The sequence below is a fragment of the Podarcis erhardii genome, assembly GCF_964252035.2.
Source record: "Podarcis erhardii genome assembly, chromosome: 6".
NCBI classification, from domain to species: domain Eukaryota; kingdom Metazoa; phylum Chordata; class Lepidosauria; order Squamata; family Lacertidae; genus Podarcis; species Podarcis erhardii.
Window position 1 is genome coordinate 61,143,266 of NC_138510.1, and position 23,234 is coordinate 61,166,499.

Below are 23,234 nucleotides of genomic sequence, written 5' to 3' on the forward strand. Positions count from 1 at the left end.
AGGCAATATGCACCCCCTTGTTTAAGAGCCTGGAATGCTAACAAATATATGTATCCTCCTAAAATAATTATACATGCAGAACTGCATTCAAGGAAAACGAGGCAAAACCTGTATACTCTCAACATCACACGGTCTTCATTTAGCAGTGGACAACCATTGTGGATGTATTTCACTTCATTGGGTAAGAAATGGCAATCAAATACCTAACAGGAGAAACAGAAGCAAATAATGAGCAAAATGGACTTGTTCCACAAAAATTCAGTGCTCAGGCCTAGTGAATGAAGCTTGTAAAAGCCCGATTCAAAAGTGAGGCAAGCTGTACAGGAGCACAAATGAAAAGCCAAGGCAGAGAGTTATTCACTTACCCTCCAGCAGCCCTTAAACCCCTTACTCTTAGTGCCCCTAGGCTCCAGCTTCTCAATTCCTCAAACCCTACAAAACCCTATTACTCTTGAATAATAGGTTTCCCAAGTGCAACTGGAGTTCCCCCCCCTCCGAGGTCATAAAAAAGATGCTGAGCAGAAGAGGGGAAGGGAGGGTATAGAGTTACCTTCTGCTGTTCCTGGAGCACCACTTCTGCTGTCCAAAATGGGAAAGTTGTGTTGAAAGGAATAGGCGGGTTGTGAGAGAAAGAGACTGGGTGAACGTGTAGGCTATTTGCAAATGTTGAATTGGCTTGTGAACTGGAGATGGGTTATTTATGATGTTGGGGGGGGGGAGTTCTGCTCATTTCTGAGCCAACCCAAGGAGAACAGGGTGAGACCACTCATGTGCAAGCTGTTTTTCCATGCCCACACATTGGCATTCACAATTTGCTCATATTCAGGAGGCAATTTTATGGTGTGTAAATGTTGGGCAAGGACGTGACTTGATTTAAACTGAGATTTGTGACATGACTTGATTCGAACGGAGACAATGGAGCCATAAACATGAGAACGGTTAAACTAACATGGCTGTTCCATTCAAACTGACTTGCATTTCATATCTAATTAGAAATTAAGCCAATAAGAAACTGGACTAATGATACTTACCTGAGGTGTAAGTTTCCCAACTCTTTGTGTCACAGGCTCATTTAAAACCACCTCTACCTTGCAAGAATCTCTCTCGTTAGAAATATTGAACTGTAGTTCATTTTCAGTTATGTACGCAGCACGTCCTCTTTCAACGTGGATTTCTTTATTCACCAGGACCAGCTTGGCTCCTCTTAGAGGTTCAAGATTCTCAAGGACAATAAAAATAGTCAATGCTATGAAAGCATTCATAATTTCCATCTTCTTGGTGCTGCTGCTTCCTTTAAGTCATTCAAAGCAAGAATTGCTACAATAGTATTTTGGGACTACTGTTCTCTTTTGCTCAAGAAATAGAACTTCCGCTATCCCTTGGATTAAATGTGCTTTGGCTCATTTTATCTTCAAGAAATAAAACGAAGTTACTTAGCAGTAATGCTTTTCTCTAAGGCAGTTCAGGAGCTAGGATGTTACAATGGAGTGATTCACATGTGCCAATTGACAGTGTTCAGCGGACAGCAAACGCTCCCCTGTTATTCAAAGAAATCAGAGTTACTCTACTTGAACAAAAAGAGGCAACGCAAATGCAAAACAGTAGCTTAGAAGACACGCGACGAGAAAGTTTACTATGAGTTGGGTCCAATTTCCATGCAACATTTCTCTGCTTCCACTCTGCCAACATCATTCCTTTTTTAAGACTTCTGCCCGTGCTGTTGTTCCCTATCGACTTGGGGAATGAGGATTTTATTTCTCATAGACTTTGGACAGAGGAGGCACAGAAGAAAGCTTCAAGTCTCTGGGGCACAGCAGCTCTACCCGCCTGCCTCTGCTGGGTTGTGGGTTGAGATTGTGCCCTAAAACTCACAGAATGCAGCAGACACACAATGTCATTTGCGGTGGGGTGAATAGCAAGGTAATCTTATTAAGGATGTTTAAATAATAATAATGAAATGAATACTCAGTTACAATGAGGATGCAATCACACTCAAGAAGGCAGAGAAAGTTGGTTTCCATTATACTTGCAATGTTTTCCCTCACTCCACCTAGTGGGAAATGTCATTGCCTCTTTTCATGAAAGAACATACTGAGGGAAATAGGTTTGGAAGGCAGATGCAACATGCATTTTCCTAGGCCACTGTAAAAGGCCCTCCAACAAAACATGTTTAAAGCTATTTGACAACATGAACTCCATTATGTCCTTCAGCTTTATTATTGCATCTGTTTTAACACTTGCTTATCGGTAAAAAACAAACAGCTAAATGCCTTTCAAATATTATTCCACATTCAGCAAGGCTGGCAACCATCCCAGTCTGCTGGTGTCCATTGCTTGGGAGTCAACTAGAACCACAGTTTGTCTCTGACACAGTTCCTCGCTATATTCCACCCAGGATATAGCTTGTGCTTATCTGGTCCTAACAAAGGGTGAGAAAAATGAGAGGCTGAACTAAACTGACCCATCAATTGACTATTTTTATTTGATTGTGCTTAAATATTGTCAACTATTTCTGGAAGCCCAGGATGTGCCTGTATAGGTGGTGACTTTATTTCTTCCTCTTTCCATTATCACGCCATTTGATAACAAGAGCAGGAATGAAGACAAGCCCAGAAGGCCCTTCTCCTTCTGAGGTGTTTTCACTGTAGTGTGCTCCTCAAGCCATTCTTCCCCGACTATCATAAATAAATGACAAGACACATTGGTGTAATATTTAAAAATACTTCCTCCTTTTACCATTTATGAGACAATATAAGAGATTATTTTGTCCAACATTTATTTTACTGCCACAATAAATAATATGCAGACAGGTTGTTACAATTCCATAAGATTTAATGGTAAAAGAGAGTATTAAATTGTAACTACTTTATAGTATAATTAATTTGTAGAATCCTCCCATTTCCTCCCACTCTGAGAACTAATTTACATGCTACCAAGACCCCAAAAAATGAAAACCATTTAATTGCTCTCCTATTCTTTATGGACTAGGAGTGTTGAGAAAATTAATTCTGTGTAGGAGCTGACCATGCTAGGTGTGATCCAATAGACATGTCCAGTGCTCTTTTTCTGGGGAGACGCAGAGGTATGCATACCACTAAACATTTTGTGAATCTTTGTACTTTTCTCCATTTACTGTATTTATTTTTCTCAATTTGAACTATAAAAGGGTGACTTTCTTGAGTCAAAATGAGAATACCCCTAAACATTTTTTTTAGAAAAAAAGCACTGCACATTGTAGCACCCTGCTTGTGGTTAACGCTTAGCTGGAATGAAATATTCAACGCAGCAATAGAGAAATTAAAATAGTAATTTATTTGTCAGACAAATAAATAAGAGGCTCAGTGGTACGTGGTTACCAAGCTCTGGCCTGGCCTCCTGCCATTCTGGCCAGCACTTATATTCCCTTAATCCAGCCCCCTTTGCTCCTCCTGTGGCTGCCTCTGTCCAATCAGCCTGGTTGAAATTCCTATTGGCTGTTTGCTAGAGCCAATCACAAAAGATACACCCACAAAAGATACACCCACTTCCTTGCCCTTATATGGGAGACAAAGAGCTATATATAAATGACAAATAAGTAATAATATATCTTACATGGAATCTTAATTACCAGCTCACCTCTTGCCCTTCTTGCCCTATTGCCTTCTAAAACAAATGGTTTAATCTTACATTTTATGTTCAACAGATGTCAAGGATCTTGAGTTTCACATCAACATTGAAAGATTTCCTTCATTTAATGTTTCTAAACAAAATGCCTGACAACTATATATCAAGACTGCCCGGATGGCGTCTTCTGTCTGGCAAGGGGGGGGCTGGTGGCTGACTTAATTTCAGGATAAATACAACTCTTACAACCATATGAAATAAGAATCTAGCATTCCTTAAATCCTTTGCATAATTACATTTAAGCCAATATATTTAAGCTAATATATTTCATACATTTATCATAGGTAGCCTCTTAAAAGAATAAAGCTTCTCAAAGTGAAAAGGAAGGAACTCAATAAAACACAGCTTTTAAAAGAAGCCTCTTAAGTTTGCACCTCCCCCTTTCCCCCTCCTCTCCAGCCTCAAAATAAAATAGGAAGAAGCTGCTTCTTCTGCCAAGCCAGTTGCCTTTCCAACATTTAACACATTTTAACCTTTTTTTAACTCTCTCAGTTTAAGAAACAGCTTTAGAAGAGACTTCCCCAAAAATGTTCTCTTTCCAGCTAAATGTTTCTCCCCATTGCTCCTGGCCTTTTAACCTTAGAAAGAAGATCTGGCTCATTTTACTGGGAGGCACTTTAGTATTATCTTTCCCCATTCCTAATGGTGTTTTCTCAGCCTTGGGGCAGCATATGTAATTCTCCCTTTTTTATGACTTTGAGAATTGTTTTTCTACTATAAATCAATGGGGCCCTTCTTGTCTTAGGAGGAAAAACATCTTGCCAAGGTTCTTTTAGGCAGCTGGTCTTTTGCCTGGCATGAAACATTTGAAAATCCTTTTTTTAAGCTCATTTTTAAATACAAGCCTTGATTGAAATATATAGAAGCTTTGATAAACATGCAGGCTTATGATTAGATGCCTCATTCCCCCCTTTCAAGCTCAAGGACCTTCATCCCAAGTGTCCTTGATAGCTTGACCTTCATCATATTCCTGAGGTAAAGCTCTGTATAGGGCCATGATATGAGGTAGAGTTTCATTTGAAACCATCTTGCTAATTGTACTTCTAAAACATGAAATGATACATGGCATCATACATAAAACCAATACTACTACTGTCAAGAAAAACAAGCAAGACAATAGTATCCCTTTGAGTCCTGTGACATTAGGTAACCAATTGGTGAGCCATCCCATATCCCATCCTTCCCATGTTTGTACTGGGACATGTGCTATATTCTCCATCTTTGTGGCCAACACACGGATTGCCTCACCATTATCAGAAATGTTAAAGCAACAGGCATTCCCTGTCAAATTCAAGACTCCACATAGGCCTCCCTGCCTGGCAAGTACATAATCCATTCCCATTTTCAGCTGCAAAATGGCGGCTCTACTTTCATCCAACTGTTGTGCAATAAGTCTCAAACTCTGGGCCGTTGCATTGGTTACAAGTTCCACTACTGCTTGCAATCGAATTATTCTGTTTAGATTATAAATAGGATCCCGTGCCCCTTGTATGAGCTCACCAGGATTCCAGGAGGCAGGATCATAATAGGCTATAATGCGCTCTGGCGGCCAATCATCAGTACCGCTCCAACTTTGGGTACTTCCTCCTGCTATATGAGAAATATCAGCATTCCTTCGTGTTCGCCTGGCCGAACTAGTGGGCATAATCCACATTGGTGGTAATACCCAACCCAAGAAACAAGTCCCACTCCATTTGGAAGGGAGTTTCTTGTATGCCCATTCTCCACATATCCACCACAACCATCGGGTCTGAGGTTTTTGGTACGGGGAATACAGAAGGCGAAATACCAAAAGGGGTAGAGAGTTCACAGTGCAGTATGTTAGATTGCCTTCTTCTGTCACAGTTATGTTCCACACCACTTTCCATGCATGAATAAAAGGAGGTGCACAGGGCAAGGCATTCCGAGTTCGATAGGTAGTACCGTGTGCCCAGGTATGACTATTCTTCTTATAATCCCAAGTATAGTGACAATGAGAAGAGCCTATCATGGGAGAATCAGCTGCATCTGATGATTTATGTACACAGAATTCCCCTTGTACAGGTATAACTCGTAATGGTTTAGTTGAGTTCCATCCGGGGAAATTCTGTATTTCAGTTTGGTGTGGCATTTCGCTTACCATACCAATGGCATCTAATGGTATCGGTAATAAGGGCATACCTCCCTCTGAATCATCTGGCCCAAGAGAGCAAACAAGGCAATTGGTCCTATTTGCAACATTAGCTACCATTTCAGCTAAACCTACCCACATATTGTGGTCATGGCTGAATCCATATTTAGCCAATTTGGTCAGATTCAAGGACCCTTCCCCTTCCCAAGGGATCAGGATTAATAAAATCATGTTGATGTCTAGTATATGCATTCCTTCCACAAAAGATTACCTTATTGTGATAGCAAATAATTATTAGCCCCAATATAATTCCCCCAGTGACAGAAATGGGGAACCACCAAGACCAAAACATATATCCCGAGGATCCCCAATGAGTAATATCTCTGATAATTGTTCCACAAGGGGGGGGCAGTCAATCAATTGTATTAGAGAATCTTTCCGTTCACAGTCGCTGGTTCAGACGCTCCTCAAGCTTCAGGCGTGCGCAGGTCAGCCAGCTTCCAGGTTGTGGCTGCAGCAGGCCGGTCGTCAAATGTTGCCCGTGACCTAGCCCGTTCCCGGTAGGGCTAGATACAGGGGTTTTTGGAGAGAGTTAGTTTTAAAGGATTAGAGGGGTCACCTTTGCACGTCCAACTGCCTTCAGACTTCTTCAAACGAGAGTGATGAATCCAGGGGGTCACCTCAGCTACCTTCACCGCTGTTGGAGTAGAGAGCAAGACGGTGTAAGGTCCACGCCACTTAGGTGCAAGTGGATCACGTTTCCACTCTTTCACCCATACGCTATCGCCAGCCTGGAACTGATGAATCGGCTCGGCAATGCTGCACGGCGTGCGCTCGAGGGCCCACCTGTTAAGAGAAACAAAAACACGGGAGAGAGATTGCACTTGTTCCTGTGTCACATGATCTCCTATTTGTTTAAGGTCAGCTGGAATATCCTGAACAAAGGAGGGCGGTCTCCCATACAGGAGCTCAAAAGGTGACAACTTAAGTCTTTTTGTGGGTGCACACCGAACACGAAACAGTGTTATGGGTAACACATCTACCCATCCCAATCCCGTTTCCTGGGTTAATTTTGCCAATTGGGTTTTCAGAGTCCGATTCATTCTTTCAGTTTTCCCTGAACTCTGAGGCCTATATGCTGTATGCAGTCTCCATTTTACTTGTAGGACTCGACATACATCTTGTACTACTTGATCAATGAACGCTGGCCCATTATCACTTCCAATGCATCTAGGTAATCCAAACCTTGGGATCAATTCAGTGAGGAGTCTTTTAGTTATCTCTCGTGCCTTTTCAGTTCGGGTGGGAAAAGCTTCAACCCATCCGGTAAGAGTATCTACAAACACAAGGAGATACTTGAATCCCTTAGAAGGGACCAGCTCTGTGAAGTCCACAATTAGGCTTTCCATGGGGACGTATCCCACATGCTGAATTCCAGGAGGTTGTACCGGTCCCTGCCTGGGATTGTTTTTAGCACAAAGAACACATTTCTGTGAAATGCAAGTTGCTAATTGTGATAGATTAATAATATACAACTTCCGACTGAGACTCTCTCTAGTTGCAGTACCGCCAAGGTGAGTAGATTCATGATAATTTCTTACAATTGTGCCTGCTAGATGATGAGGTACATAAATCCTATTGTCCGGCAGGATCATCCAACCGTCCTTCACAACTGCTCCTTCCTGTTCAGCCCACTTCCTCTCTTCTGGGGTATAGTGAGGTTTAACTTCTTCTGGAACTACCTCTGGTATGAGGGCTGCTATAAATCCTCCCACAGGCTTTTGGGCTGCCTCTCGGGCTGCTTTGTCAGCAGCATGATTTCCTCTGGTTATTGGATCCCTTCCTCGTCCATGACCTTTGCAGTGCATTACAGCAATCTGTTCTGGAGCCCATACTGCTTCTAACAGGATTTCTACTTCAGGTCCATATTTCAAAGCCTTCCCGTGGGCTCCGATTAGACCTCTTTCTTTCCATAGAGCTCCATGTGCATGCAGGGTTAAGAAGGCATATTTTGAATCAGTATAGATGTTTGCCTTACATCCGGCTGCCAATTGCAGAGCTCTAGTTAAACCTATAAGTTCAGCCTTTTGTGCTGAGGTGCCAGCAGGCAAAGCTTCAGCTTCCACAACTTCCTCATTGGTGACCACAGCATATCCTGCTCGTCTGGCACCTTCATGCAGGTAACTGCTACCATCAGTATAATATACAACATCTGGATTTTTTAATGGTTCATCTTTCAGATCAGGTCTACTGGAATAAACTTCATCCATTATTTGGAGACAATCATGTGATTCCTCATCATCTACCTCTGGTAGGGGCAGCAAAGTCGCTGGATTGAGCATATTCACTACTCGTAGATGAATCCTGGGATTTTCACACAATAGGCCTTGGTATCTAGCCATCCTTGGGTTCGTTAGCCAATAACTACCCTTATATTCCATGAGTGTCAGAACAGCATGAGGTACATTCACATACATCGTCTGGCCAAAGGTAAATTTATCAGCTTCTTTGACAAGGCTCGCAGTGGCCGCTACTGCCCTTAGGCATGGAGGCCATCCTTTTGCTACTGAGTCCAATTGTTTAGACAAATAAGCTACTGGACGGTTCCAACTTCCTAATCTCTGGGTCAGGACTGCCGCTGCAATCCCATTCTGTTCATGTACATACAGCTGAAAGGGTTTTTCCGAATTAGGCAATCCAAGGGCTGGTGCCTCCATAAGTCGCTGTTTGATAACTAAAAAGGCTTGTTTCTGCTCAGGTCCCCATACGAATGGGTCCTTTTCTGCACCTCGAGTGCTTTCATGTAAGGGCTTGGCCAGACTACTGAAATCAGGTATCCATAGTCTACAAAACCCTGCTGTTCCCAGGAATCCCCTAAGTTGTTTTCTTGTGGTAGGTTCCTTGATAAGGCAAATAGCTTCTTTCCTCTCTGGTCTCAATGCTCGTTGTTGGTGTGAGATGTCAAAGCCCAAATATTTGACCTTTTCTAAACATAACTGTGCCTTTTTCTGGGAAACTCGGTAGCCAGCTTCCCAGAGCAAGTGGAGCAGTTCCTCTGTCCCTTCTTTACAGGTATCAAAATCCTTTGCAGCTAGTATAAGATCATCCACATATTGCAGAACCACCTTTTCTCCCGGTATTGAGGGGTAACTTGTTAGATCCCTCGCCAAGGCAGTGCCAAATAAAGTTGGGGAATTTTTGAATCCTTGGGGCAATCTTGTCCAGGTTAGCTGGCCTTTTGTTCCTGTCAAAGGGTCTTCCCACTGGAAGGCAAATATAGGTTGGCTCTGTGGTGCCAGCCGGCAACAGAAGAATGCATCTTTCAAGTCCAATACAGTAAAAAATGTTGCTTCTGGTGGGATCAAACTCAGCAAGGTATATGGGTTTGGCACATTTGGGTGCAAGGTCTCGATAGCCTGGTTTACGAGCCTCAAGTCCTGCACTGGCCTATATTCATCTGTCCCAGGTTTTCGAACAGGCAAAAGGGGTGTGTTCCATTCTGATTGGCAAGGCTTAAGCAGACCATATTTTAATAGGCGGTCCAAATGTTTCTGGATGCCCTCCGCTGCTCGCCGGGGTAAGGGATATTGCTTTACAGATACAGGGGTAGCCATAGGTTTTAGGGTTACTACAATTGGAGCTATATTCTTAGCCATTCCTGGTGGGCTATTTTCAGCCCATACTCCTGGTGGCACCTGTAGAGTTCGGAGGAGCTTGTTTAATTCTGTATCCAATGTGGGTTGGACTTGCAAGGCTGACATTAGGCGCCATGATTGTTCCTTAGGTACTGAGAGGGTAATTATTCCTGCTGCTTTTGATGGCAGTTTCATTTCTGGACCTCGAGGAGTGAAAGTGATTTGGGCCTGCAATTTGGACAGCATATCTCTACCTAAGAGAGGTATTGGACACTCAGGTATATACAAAAACTGATGGGTTAAACGATGTCCCCCAATCTGGCATTCCAAAGGTTGGAGGAAAGACCTCTTGGCTGACTGTCCAGTGGCACTTTTAATGACTACACTTTTAGATGCCTTTTTCTGCAATAGTTCTGGGAGTACCGAGTATTCAGCCCCAGTATCAATCATAAAATCTATTAAATGGCTCCCTAATTGAATCGTGACCGTGGGCTCCTGGAAGCCTAACTTTATGGAGTCCGGTCGTTCCTAGTCTTGGGTAAAATCCTCTTCTGCCAGTCCAATGAAATTGTCTCTACTCCGTCCCTGTCCTGGTCTCTGATATCTTCCATCTCGGATCATTCCCCGTCCCCGGTTTCTTGGGCCGGAGCCTGGGCCTGGGCCTGGGCGCACTTCTTCCAACCTCAGGGGTTCAGGACACTCCCGCTTCCAATGACCCTCCTTCTTGCAATTTGCACATTGATTCCTTCCCAGTGGTGGATTCCTTCCTCGCCCTCGCCCTCCATTTAAGGGGCGGTGGTCTTGCTTCACTGCTGTGGCTAGCATTACCATCTTTTCCTTCTGCCACTTCTTCTTCTCTTGCTTCTCAGCCTCATCCCTATTCCGATAAACTCGGCGTGCAATGGCCATAATTTGGCTCATCAGCATCCCTTCCCATCCTTCTGATTTCTGAATTTTCTTACGAATGTCAGAAGCGCACTGGGCCACAAATGTAGCAGTAATCATTCTACTGTTTTCAGGGGCTTCAGGGTCAAAAGGAGTCCATATACGATAGGCTTCTTGCAGCCTCTCTAAAAAGTCTCCCGGACTCTCATTTGGTTTTTGTTCTACTTCTGAAACTTTAGACATATTAGTGGGCTTCTGGCATGCCCTGCGGATACCTTGCACAAGTGTCTGGCGGTAGGTGGTAAGTCTGGCCAGGTGAATTGCATTGTTTGGATCCCAATTAGGATCTTCCAAGGGAAAGTTATCTTGGAGATGACGGTCAATATTATAAATATTTCCCGCTCTGGCCTGCTCACGCAAATATATCTGTGCCTTTTCAATTATGTCTCTCCTTTCCTCAGTGGTGAACAGAGTATTTAGGAGCTGGCGACAATCTGTCCAAGTAGGGCTATGAGTATTTACTATTGAAGTCACCAAGTCCATCATAGCCTGAGGTTTTTCTGCAAAAGATGGGGTGTGTGTTTTCCAATTCATCAGATCTGTAGTTGTGAATGGAATATATTGCAGGGTCGAAGTTCGAGGTGGCCGTGGTCCGGGTTGCCCATTAACCAGCGCAGGCTCCTCAAGTGCATCAAATACTCTTCTAAGAGGGGCTACTACGTGATCTTTCTCTTTACTTTGCTCTAGGGGCCTCAAATCATAGGGGATGGTATCTGTCGCAAGGCGTTCTTTTAGCAGCTTTATACGCCTGGCTGTATTGCTTGCTGACCGAGCAAGGTCTCCCTGTAACTTCTGTAACATTTCTCTGGGACTTGGATGTACAGGGGTTTGGGGTGGGCAATCAGTTGTTCCACTAAAGGAGACTGTAGATGGAGGTCTATTAGGAGTCACAGGTGGAATAACCACTTCTGCTTGGGCTTTATTATAGAACTCCAATGCCTCCTGAAGATATTTATCATAATCTATCAAGGAATCAAACTCTGTGACTCCACTCCCATTATTCATTCCAGTTTCTTGCCTTGGGGTTACAACTGGTGGAGTGTTTGGATTAAGCTCCCTTCGATGTGGAGCATAGGGTGGAGGTGGAAGCACCTCTTCCTCTGGCCCCTCAAAAATGGGTTTGAGTTTATTTGGCAAGATTCCTTTCCTAGCTTCGGCTTTTACAGCCAATAATTTGCATCGTTTGACTTTGCATTCCCTTATCCATGGAGGATTTTTATTTAATGTGCTCAGCCAGGAATCTATATATGGAAATTGTTCTGGGCACCCTCCAGTTTCTTTGGCGATATCAGTCCAAAGTTTGCTTACTAAATTTATATCAAAGGTTCCCTGGGATGGCCATCCAGTAATTTGTTTTGGCCATTCTAGTTCACATAACGTTCTCAAGCGCTCTGGCGTCATTTTGACTCCATATGCCCCTGAGAAGGCTTTCTTAAAATTATTTAACATACACTCAAGAGGTGTATTTTCCCCCTTTGAACCCCCAACTCCCATTGTATGGCCCTGTGAAGTATCCACTCAGTCACTCACAGACGCGCTTCGTGGGTTTCCTTGCCTAGATGGAGTCGCCTCACTAGGAATCGAAGTACTGCCCACTCCACACTCGGGTCAGCTACAGATTGCTCTGTACTTTCTCACACATACAATGCGCTGGATACTTCACCACACTCTACCTCCCAATCCTTCCCTTTCCCTACACCAGATCACCATCTGATGTACCCAACCACCTAGCGTACTCAGTTTCCCCTTACTGAGACGCAGAAGTTTGATCAAGACTTCTCTTCCTCCCAATTAATTGGAGGGCCAAAAATCCCTTTGTGCACTTACCCTTGGTTGGTTCCCTGTTTCCCCCGGTCCGTCGCCGCCAGTGAGCAGGGTATCAGACAGACGAGTCTTCTGCGTTCCCCCTGGAAAAAATTACCAGTGCGCGCTTTGGGTAAGCAGTTGTCCTCTCTCTTGTACCCTGCCCAGTAGGGCGAAGGGGCTGCGTTCCAGCAGACCACTTATCCGAGTCACGGCACCATAAAATGTAGCACCCTGCTTGTGGTTAACGCTTAGCTGGAATGAAATATTCAACGCAGCAATAGAGAAATTAAAATAGTAATTTATTTGTCAGACAAATAAATAAGAGGCTCAGTGGTACGTGGTTACCAAGCTCTGGCCTGGCCTCCTGCCATTCTGGCCAGCACTTATATTCCCTTAATCCAGCCCCCTTTGCTCCTCCTGTGGCTGCCTCTGTCCAATCAGCCTGGTTGAAATTCCTATTGGCTGTTTGCTAGAGCCAATCACAAAAGATACACCCACAAAAGATACACCCACTTCCTTGCCCTTATATGGGAGACAAAGAGCTATATATAAATGACAAATAAGTAATAATATATCTTACATGGAATCTTAATTACCAGCTCACCTCTTGCCCTTCTTGCCCTATTGCCTTCTAAAACAAATGGTTTAATCTTACATTTTATGTTCAACAGATGTCAAGGATCTTGAGTTTCACATCAACATTGAAAGATTTCCTTCATTTAATGTTTCTAAACAAAATGCCTGACAACTATATATCAAGACTGCCCGGATGGCGTCTTCTGTCTGGCAAGGGGGGGGCTGGTGGCTGACTTAATTTCAGGATAAATACAACTCTTACAACCATATGAAATAAGAATCTAGCATTCCTTAAATCCTTTGCATAATTACATTTAAGCCAATATATTTAAGCTAATATATTTCATACATTTATCATAGGTAGCCTCTTAAAAGAATAAAGCTTCTCAAAGTGAAAAGGAAGGAACTCAATAAAACACAGCTTTTAAAAGAAGCCTCTTAAGTTTGCACCTCCCCCTTTCCCCCTCCTCTCCAGCCTCAAAATAAAATAGGAAGAAGCTGCTTCTTCTGCCAAGCCAGTTGCCTTTCCAACATTTAACACATTTTAACCTTTTTTTAACTCTCTCAGTTTAAGAAACAGCTTTAGAAGAGACTTCCCCAAAAATGTTCTCTTTCCAGCTAAATGTTTCTCCCCATTGCTCCTGGCCTTTTAACCTTAGAAAGAAGATCTGGCTCATTTTACTGGGAGGCACTTTAGTATTATCTTTCCCCATTCCTAATGGTGTTTTCTCAGCCTTGGGGCAGCATATGTAATTCTCCCTTTTTTATGACTTTGAGAATTGTTTTTCTACTATAAATCAATGGGGCCCTTCTTGTCTTAGGAGGAAAAACATCTTGCCAAGGTTCTTTTAGGCAGCTGGTCTTTTGCCTGGCACGAAACATTTGAAAATCCTTTTTTTAAGCTCATTTTTAAATACAAGCCTTGATTGAAATATATAGAAGCTTTGATAAACATGCAGGCTTATGATTAGATGCCTCAACATGTCTATATTATGATCCAAGAATGGCCTGTCAGATGTATATCAGCGGAGTTCACTCCAAATTATGGAGCAAATTGAAATCCTCCCCAATCCCAATCTTTTCTTAAAAGAAATAAGTGTGGGGAGTTCCTACTATCTTGCACTTATCCCTTGTCAATTATTTCCCCCATTGTTCGGCTTTCAGGGAGAGTTTGAGAATACATTTTGAGAAAACAATTTTGGTGTATATATGTATCTGTTTCCTTCAGGCCTTTGCCTTTAGGCCATCCCCCTAGTTTTCAGAAGATAAGTCTCTGAGTTTGGCATGAATGCATCTTGACTCCAAAACACAATTATGTACATACAAATGCATAAACTCCAAGTATCACAATTTTTTAAAGTGACCAAATATAAAACACATAAGTTCATTTAAAGGCAAAGAACCCACAGGTTGTCATCTATGACAATCATAGATTGCCTAAGTCAGCAGTGAGGAGCCAAATTAGGCCCAAGGGGGCTTGGAGATTTGCCTGCCCAGGCCATTTCTGGCAAACCAAGTCTACCTTTTCCCAAGCCTGATGTCAGGAATGGGTAGGTCCCTGCTGTGTTTGAGTTGAAGTAAAACTGTAGTCGTTCCAACATCCCCACATACAGCCGACTGTTCAGATCTCCACACACCCAAAGGGAGTTTCCACATGTGTTCAGCAGAACACTTGTAAAAACCTCCCCACATTTGGAAACTCTGATAAGGCAAAGTTCTCAATTGCAGGGATGCTTCTGAACTGAACATATTTTTAAACCCGCTGCAGATTTTAATGCTGAACACGTGAAGGTGTGAAAAGCAGTCCACAAGACAAGGGAAGGTTGTGGGTAATAGTTGCATGTGTATTCCCACCACCTCTTTAAGCCTTTGTGCCTTCAGGAAATCAACTGAGTGTGGCTGGTGATTGCACACATTCCATTAAGTGCTAAAAACAGGAAGCATACCACTGCTTCTGTAAAGTTCAAAAACAGAGTCAATGAGTCTCCTCCATTAAGACATTACATGTATCTTCATACGGGGGAACAAGATGGCAACTTTCCATTTTTGAATGTTACAGATGAAGCACCAAAACAGGAAGTACAACACACTGATGATTCCTGTTACAGTATAAAAGGGGTCAGAGAAGCCTTGCTCGTTTATGAGGTGCACTGCGGCTCCCTGCTGATATGGACATCTCTAATTGCTGTATATTGTTGCTGCTGTAAAACAACATAACATCTTATCCACCTTTATCATACAGTTATTTTACTTCATTACCACATCTAGGAAACTGGTTATGCTTTCTAATGTTCACTTCTCACCTTCCAACTTAAAACAACAACAACTCAAACAGCAGTTACGTGTCTTTCACAAATTTGGATTTTAAAAAATCCTCTTATGCAAAATATCTGTTTCCTTGAGACACTGAGGCTGCTAGTAACCCACCTTTTGTTGTTAGCTGCAGGGCTCACTCTTTTTTTGCCATGGGAAAACAGAGTAGTATGAACATAATCAGTCCTTTCATTGTACACAGTTCTCAGTTCCAGTAGCAGTTAGACAATTTGCTGACAGACTTTATACACACACACCAGTTATTCTCAATTGTAAGGGGCAATACAGGAGTTCTAAAGCTTCCCTCTCCTACAGAGCAAGGCTGAAAATGCACCTGCATCTTTTAAGTTTAAAATTAATAAGCCAAGTTACGGGATCCCCAATGCTAATTAGCAGAGTCCCGTTAGAGTCCCCTTTCCCCTCATGCTAATTAGTTTAGGGGGTGGGTAGAATTCCCACACAAGAATGGATAAAAAGACAAAAGTATCCACAGGACTCCTTTGATAAGCAACTCACTGGAGGGGAGGGGGGGAGAGACAGAGCAGAACAGCCCATCTGTGATTTTAAACACCTGATTGCCTGAAGCATGCAGGTGTGTAAAAAAAAAAAAGTCTATTTAAATGGTGGGAGTCTGCAGGAGAAGAAGAAAAAAATGCCACTGCAATTCACATGAAAATCCAGATTCCTAGCTAGTTGCATGAATAATTTATTAACAGCCATCTAGAAAGGGAGAGTGACACCTTTGTTGTCTGCTGAACCAGCAACAAGAAGATCACTTGCCATGACAAAGAAGTCTTCAAAACAGAAAAGCTGCAGTTTGGATAGCAGCAAACACATCCTTTAGTCTGCCAATGCACAATCATTTAATTGGGGGGGGGGGGACAGTATGTTGCTAGAGGATATTCCTATGGCAGAGAGAGGAGACATCTCAACATACTTTGAATTTAATAAAATAATGCTCTTCTGTCTTTTGTAAACACCAGATACAGTATATATTTTAAAAATACACAATCATGCTATTTGTACTGAAAAGCATATTTTCTAACGGGCATTTTAAGTCAAAGTGCCTACTTAATTCTTAGCGTGAAATTGCAGCACCTTTTCTGTCTGCTCTTGTCTAATACAGTATAACAGTTTTTCTTTCTTCCTTTTTTAAATGCCTGTCCTCTAGTCACCCAATAATGTTTCTGAAAGGGAATGGAAAGCTAGCAAGCCTGCCAAGAAAAGGAAAAATCAAAGCCATACCTGCAAGCTGCAATACAGCTTTAGGAATCCCCCTCAAACTTTTTCTTTTCAAGTGCTTTGAAAGTGGAACTTTTTTTCAAAATGGTGGTAATGCTCCTCAAAGTCACTTTCAAATCCTTCAAGTCAAGCTAATCCAGAGCAAGGGAAAGAAATAAGAGGCATTAAATGTAATTGTCCCAGAGCAATCTCCTCAGAGGGGGAAGGAAAAAAACAAAACCTTAAAATGCAGGAAATCTGTCTAAGTCAAGCTGGCCCACTACTCACAGATGTTACTGATTCAAGTGAGATAGCAATTCCAAGCTCCAAAACAGATTCCAAGTGAGAAAATAGGAAAAGTCATTGGTTGCTATTAGATACGCATTCTGAAGGGGGGAAAAGAGAGAGAGACAGACAGACTGACTCAGGGAGAATGGGCAGTGAGGAATTTGTGGCCTGGATTAGAGGCTCCATGATAATTAAGGAATCGTGACAAATAGGGATTCAGCTGACCTCTTTTGCAGAAAAGATACAAGAAGTGAAGGCTGAAATCCAAAACCTGCCTACTAGTCATGAAGCCACCTTAACCTCAGGGGGGCCAACTTCTGAGTAAATATGCTTAAGAGCCACACAGCACAAATTCTAACTTCAGTCCTAGAATGTGTTAGAAGTATTTCAGAATGCTTTTGAGGGCTTAATGGGGCTTGAACCATTAAGAAAACAAGGCCAACATGAAGGGAAACAGTGTGATATTATTAAATTGCCTTCATGTTCTCTTTCCCCTGCCTCCATTGTAATTTTGTAGCAGATCTTAAACTTACCAGGATAGTTTATTGAGATCCAATTTAAGGAATCTTTATGTATCCAAAGTCCACTCCCTGTTTGAGAATACTAATGGTATTTTTATTTTTACCCTTTTGGCAGCAAGTTTAGCTGTATTAGAAGCCAATTCTGAAGTTCCTTTTGGAAGCAGAATATCAAGCCATGAGAGGAGAGCCTACTTCTGAATGCACTGCTGGGTCCACTGAAGTCACTCTGGATCTGAGCCTAATTCTGCAAGGTTGCTTCCATGTGGGAACTTGTTGTGGAATCAGTGCTGCTCTCACACACAGGTTTTTCACAGCATCTACTCGACAAGGATGTTTTCAGAATTCCATCCTGTACTTTTAAAAGCATTTAATCACCTCACTCTGGAAAATCCATTCAAAAACACCTAACCATCACTACAAGTCATAAGTGCTTGTTTGCTTGCGTGCTGACATTTTGGTAGGTGGTTTCTATCGCTGCACTCCTGCCTCTCTTTGTTCCTTGCCTAGCACAACTTAGCCATTTTGCTTCTGGTGGCCCAAACAATTGAGCAGGCTGATTGCCCCATCACAGCTGTCAGAATTCATTCAGGTTCCACATTTCCTCAAGGGCTGAACATTGTAATTGATCCCCCACTGTTGCAAGGAGGACTAGTCACTATCAGTCCAAATAGCACCAGGCTATTATAGATGAGAGGGAGGGAGGGAGATCTGCAACAAAATGTGTTTTATGTTCTCCCCTCCACCATGGTCAGTTGACATTCTTTACACTCTTGAGTATGATCACTCTTCCTTGGGATGTTTGGAGAGATGACTTTTCCCCCCTCTGGTGGTGGTGGTGGTTTTCTCTCCCTAAAAACTTTTCCTACTTTATCAAACTTGAGATTTTCCCACGCCTGTTGATCCCTCCCTCTTGTGTGTAGATATAGCCATTTTGGTCACATAGGATTTCACATTTGGAGAAAAAAGTTCACTAGGAACACACTGGGTATGTGTTTAATAATTAGTTCATAACGAGTGCAGAAAGTTACACTGCAGTGCAATAAAGAGCTCAGAACAAGTTATACAAAGCATCCAATAATATTCTTGTCTGCTGACTTATGAAATGCCTGTTCACACATAGCGGATTTGCACACTCAACCAGTATTTTCACAGGCAGTAGTACAATGCAGTGTCTCTCTAAACACACATGTAGATTTTCGCTAGGATTGTTTATTTTTAGAACTTTGTACCTGTTTTTAAAAATGCACCCAGCTTGGACGAGGTGCAATTCTGCTAATTTCTTGGTCCATTTTTTTAAAAAACCAGTTTGTCAAAAAGAGCTACCTCTAGGTCATAGACACAGAGGAACCAATGGGATGAGTCCTTATTAGAAACCTTATCAGAAGCAAAGTGGTGGAACTTGATAAAACAGAACAACCCATGTGACTGAATGACGCTCCAAAAACATGTACAATAGTTATCAACCAATGTGTAAATAGGTGGCATGATACACATTATACACCAGCGAGCTAATCATGATACTTACATAGAGAGAGTTAATATTAAAGGATGAAGTGAACAGTCTTCAAAGAATTGTGTACCAGAAGCTACTCTCCAGAAGGCAACAGCTAATTTATACACTTCTCTGACTGTTGTGTACTGAACTGGAGTGTCAGCATGTCATGACTCATCATAAAAAACTTCAGTAAGGCTGACACTCCCCCTACCACAGACAATTCCCATGGCAGATAAAGAATTAACTTTGCCTGAGGGAGCACGCAAGACAGCTGAGGTGGGGGACCAGCTGTATCACGGAGAATGATCCAAGCTAAACTACCTAGTTTCAGGCTAACTACCTGAAGAAGTGCAGCGGCAACTTAGTAACTGAGCTTAACGTGCATTTTTAAAACCATTAAACATGGAAATAAACAACAAAGCACTCTTAGTCAATTTTTTTAAAACTCCATGCTTCAAATGTTCCATGTAGTAGATGAGTAAGACATTTTGCCCTAGCCTTCCAGTTCTGAATTTTAGCCTATACATATTTAAATCTGAATTTATGCATTTGAAATTATCAGGGCATGCTTAAAAAAAAAAACACTCTTTCACAAGCCTGGGCAATTTCTAATGTGTACGGGCAGGTGGCAGCTTTTCTACCAATGCACCCACATTGCATAGAAATGTCACTTGCAGAATGTCTTTTGTCGTTCTGCTATTAAAAACGCAAGTGCTCTCCCAGAAAAAGAATTGCATGCAAGATATAAAGCATCCGGGGGTTTTGTACCACTTGCTTTAAGGGCCTGAGCCAGCTGATCTTCACTGACCTGCTTGTCCCAAGTTTACCATTTGAACTAGGAGCGGTGGGCATCTCAAAGGCAGATTTGAGGCAGTGGGTGCCACAAGAAAAACCTCCATCAGGGAGTACCTTAACATGCTATGCAGTCTTTAGAACAGCAGTGAAAGCAGGAGAATCTTTCATCATCATACCAAATTTTCAGCAGCAAGAAAGCAAATCCTAAAACAGACAGAATGCACATCACAGTTAAAGTGAAACTTTTTTGAAGTCAAAGTTAAGCATGCTCTTAACCTTTCCACTGAAAACAAAGGGGACATAAAGTACTCAACTTTGAATGAATCATGCACAAAATCCATAGGTCATTCTCCCCCACCCTTTTTTTATTCTAAATTATGAAGCAGAGCACATATATAATTTCTACATAACTAAATTTTAGTTTAGAGTAACTGAGGAAGAAATATACATTTGGGGAAAATATAAACGCTATCCTGAGAGAAAAAAGTCATTTCCTTAAAATCTCTCTTAGAACAAAGAGCACTATGCCATTATTTTTTCAGGTGGCTTCCTGTCATTGCTCTCAAACAAAGACCGCCAGTCACCTTTGGTCCCTTGAACTCCAAGGCAGTGGCATTCTTGTGAAAGCTGAATCGCTACTTTCATCTGTTGATGCAGTGGAGTGGATCCATGTCTGGAGGATTAAAAACAGCCTCTCTCCGAAAGAACTACACAAAGGAGGGACTCTGCTTTCTGAGTAAGCAACAGCTGCCAAAATAATTGGTGTGAATCCTATTAGTTAAGAACAATTCAGGAGTCAGACTGAGGCAAGCCAAGCTGGACGACCCACAGCCACTATCATATACACGCAATACCATTACAAAACAAGTATTTCTTTTTGTATTGGTGGGAGCTTAGGGTGCATTGTGAAATGTGCTTTGCTGAGTGATCTCTCCATACCTCTCGACTTTAGCTCCAAACAGTCCTTGAATGTATCATGTTTGTCTCCCACTATACTGCTTATGCAAAAGTGGGGAACCTGTGGCCTTCAAGACTTATTGGACTCCAACTCCTATCAGCTCTAGCCAGCATGACCTAAACAGACCATCATAGGGTCCCAACATTGTGGGAGCCTTGTAGCCATCAACAGGACCAGTGGCGCCGACCTGGGCCCCAGATTGTGGGTACCCAATGGCACGCGCACACAATGTGATGTCATGACATCACTCACGCCATCATGTGCATGCATGTTCTGCCTCCCACCCGCTACCTTGTCTCCGGTGGCTCTCCGGTGGCAGCAACTGGGCCAGGGCCTCCCCCTCCCCGGTAGGGCCTCTGTTGGGGCCCACTGCAGCTGTGGACGCGCTTAGGCACCCACAGTGGAAATTTTGTGGATGGCAAAGAACCCAGGGCCCCTCAGAGTTGGCACCTATGAACACAACACCTGAGGCACTTGGCCCCCCAAACAGGACAGAAACCCAAGTAGAAAGCATGCAAGCAATCAGGTTTGTCCAGAGATACCTAGAGTTGGGCTGCCAAAATATGCTCAAACACTTTTCCTAAGTATGGTACAATGGATGCAGGCTGAATGTTCTTTCATTCTACAATCCTATACATGATTACTTGGGGGGAGGGGAGTAAGTCATACTCAGTGGGGCTTATTTCTGAGTATACATGAACAGGATTTCAATATAAATCAGTAGGATCAACTGCGAGGAGCTCATGTTACTGAAGATATGAAGGGTTTGCAGAAAAGTTATATTGATCAACTTATTTTGTCCATACATACCTATTTATCACAATGCTCAGCTAATTTCACAATGGTGACACTGCCATCTCACGGGTTGTTAAATATTTTATGATTAATAGCCTCTTAGAACAACCAAATACTTGCTTGTATTCCTCAAAAATTCTCTCCTGTCTGCAGATTCTGTTGGCTGGTCTAAAGTTTACTGCTGAGCTTCAGGTTTCACATACCATATACTACTGTGGGGAGATGGCATGTTCTCCATGGCTGCCTCATTTTTAATGCAACAAGAAAGGCGGGTGTTGCTCTTACTAATATTATAGCTGAAGGTTGATCACATTTGAAGCCTGACCGAAGAAGGGTGGGGGGAAACGTCCTGTGGCTCGCTTGGTGATTTATGACTATCCCTTCTGAACAATAACTATTTATGCATTCATTTATTGTGTCGCTCGGTGTCACATTTTTGGCAAAGTCACCCAATGCTGTGTAGTGTGCCCCATTACTCCTTCCATCAGAAGATGTTTAGCAGAACTGCCATTTAATAATGATTCTGCCTTTTAATTTGCTTGAATGAGACTACCGCTTGTACCGCTTTACTCAGCTTTTCTTTTGATTAATGGGAATGCATTTCTGTACATGGCGAGAAAGCCGTAAGCGTTAGGGATTGTGCGAATTCCAATATCAAGTTTCAAAGGTAAGAACCCAAAGGGCTTAAAGAATGTATTGTTTGGAGGCTGATCCTTAATGAATTGAAGGAATATATATATATGCTGGAAAATACTTTTGTAAAAGTTTCTTTAAGTGGTGCAAACGGAACTTCTTGGAAAGGAAAAACAGATCAATACTTCCCGGGCTGGGTTAAACTCCAACAGTTGTGCTAGCAGAAGCCAGCACAACAAGTCCTGCTAGTGCAACAGGGCCTTCCCTTTACTCCTCCCCCCATGCCCCCCCCCCCAAGTCAGCTTGGGGTGAGGGTTGGGGGGGAAACAGAACAACACAGCGGGGAGGGGAGATTATTCTGTCTGGCAGAAATGCTTGCACTGACAGAAGGATCATAACAGTGCAATGCTGAATTTCTCTCATAAATCATAGCAATAACCATGGAATAAGGACAATATTCAAGTAGGTAGGCATCGTTTAATAAAACTAGTGTTTCCAAAGCAGGTCAAATTGCATAGATGTAACACATTTTGTGCAACTATGAAGAGAAGGGTAGACATTTAATCCACTAGGGGTGGGTTTTTTTATTAAAGTAAATCAAACAAATCAGAACAATAAACATAACAGAAGTACAAATATGCAAAAAAGCAAAAAGAAAATGCACTCTTTGATATTAGAACTTGTTTAGAGGTAGAAACATAGAATTGTAGAAGCTGGAAGTGACCCCAAGGGTCATCTAGTCCAGCCCCTGCCATGCAGGAATAATGCAGCTAGAGACTCTATTAAATAGCCAGGAGAGGACTAGAAAGCTAGCTTCCAGTATTAAAATATTGAATTGAATTCAATACCACAATGATTCAGGCAGCAGCACTGTTGGTGTTAGCAAAGTGCGGATGTCAAAGCAGAATGGAAGACATGATGAACATTAAATGTTGGCTCTCCTACTTGATTAAAAACATTAAATAAATAAATTCCCAGATACTTATGGTTCTAGGACTATGACTTGTTGCTCTGATACTGGTTAGTATCACTTAGCACAGTTAAGCTATGGAACTCCCTCCCACTGGAGACAGTGATGGCCACCAACTTTGGAAGAGGATTGGACAAATTCATGGAGGATAAGGCTATCCGTGGTCCTAGCTTTGCACTGTCTCCATGATCAGAGGCTACAGTGCTCCTGCTGTAAACTGCAGGAGAGGTTGACAAGTGCTCTTGTGCTTGGCTCCCGCTTGTGGGTGTCTCACTGGTATCTGGTTGGTCTCCGTGAGAACAGGATGCTGATTTGGGAGGGTCATTGGCCTGATCCAGACTCTCTTTATGTTGGTTATCTGTGATAACTGTATGCTGATTTCATGGCTTTTATCAGCTAGACTGGCTCTCCTTTTGGAAAGAAAGGATAAAAATATGAAATGAAATAAATATGGTGCCTGCATTCATCTGGTAGTTCTGATGCTTAGAAGAGTGTGGACCACCATGCTTA

At 42.5% G+C, this 23,234-nt stretch overlaps 1 protein-coding gene across 3 annotated transcripts in view; it reads right to left on the reverse strand.

The window, feature by feature from the left end:
- Positions 1 to 16,590, reverse strand: part of LOC309344586 (FRAS1-related extracellular matrix protein 1-like) — a 115,997-nt gene extending 99,407 nt beyond the window's left edge. For 2 of the 3 annotated variants that reach the window (XM_081867091.1, XM_081867093.1), the window contains exons 1-3: positions 16,294 to 16,585; positions 1,032 to 1,537; positions 109 to 203 (exon numbers count right to left, since the gene is read on the reverse strand). In XM_081867091.1, the coding sequence (XP_081723217.1) occupies positions 109 to 203; positions 1,032 to 1,271 (335 nt within the window). In that variant the 5' untranslated portion in view covers positions 1,272 to 1,537; positions 16,294 to 16,585. Of the gene's footprint in view, positions 1 to 108; positions 204 to 1,031; positions 1,538 to 16,293 lie in introns of all 3 variants that reach the window. The other variant, XM_081867092.1, reaches the window with a different exon arrangement.
- Between the last annotated feature and the right edge of the window lie 6,644 nt (positions 16,591 to 23,234).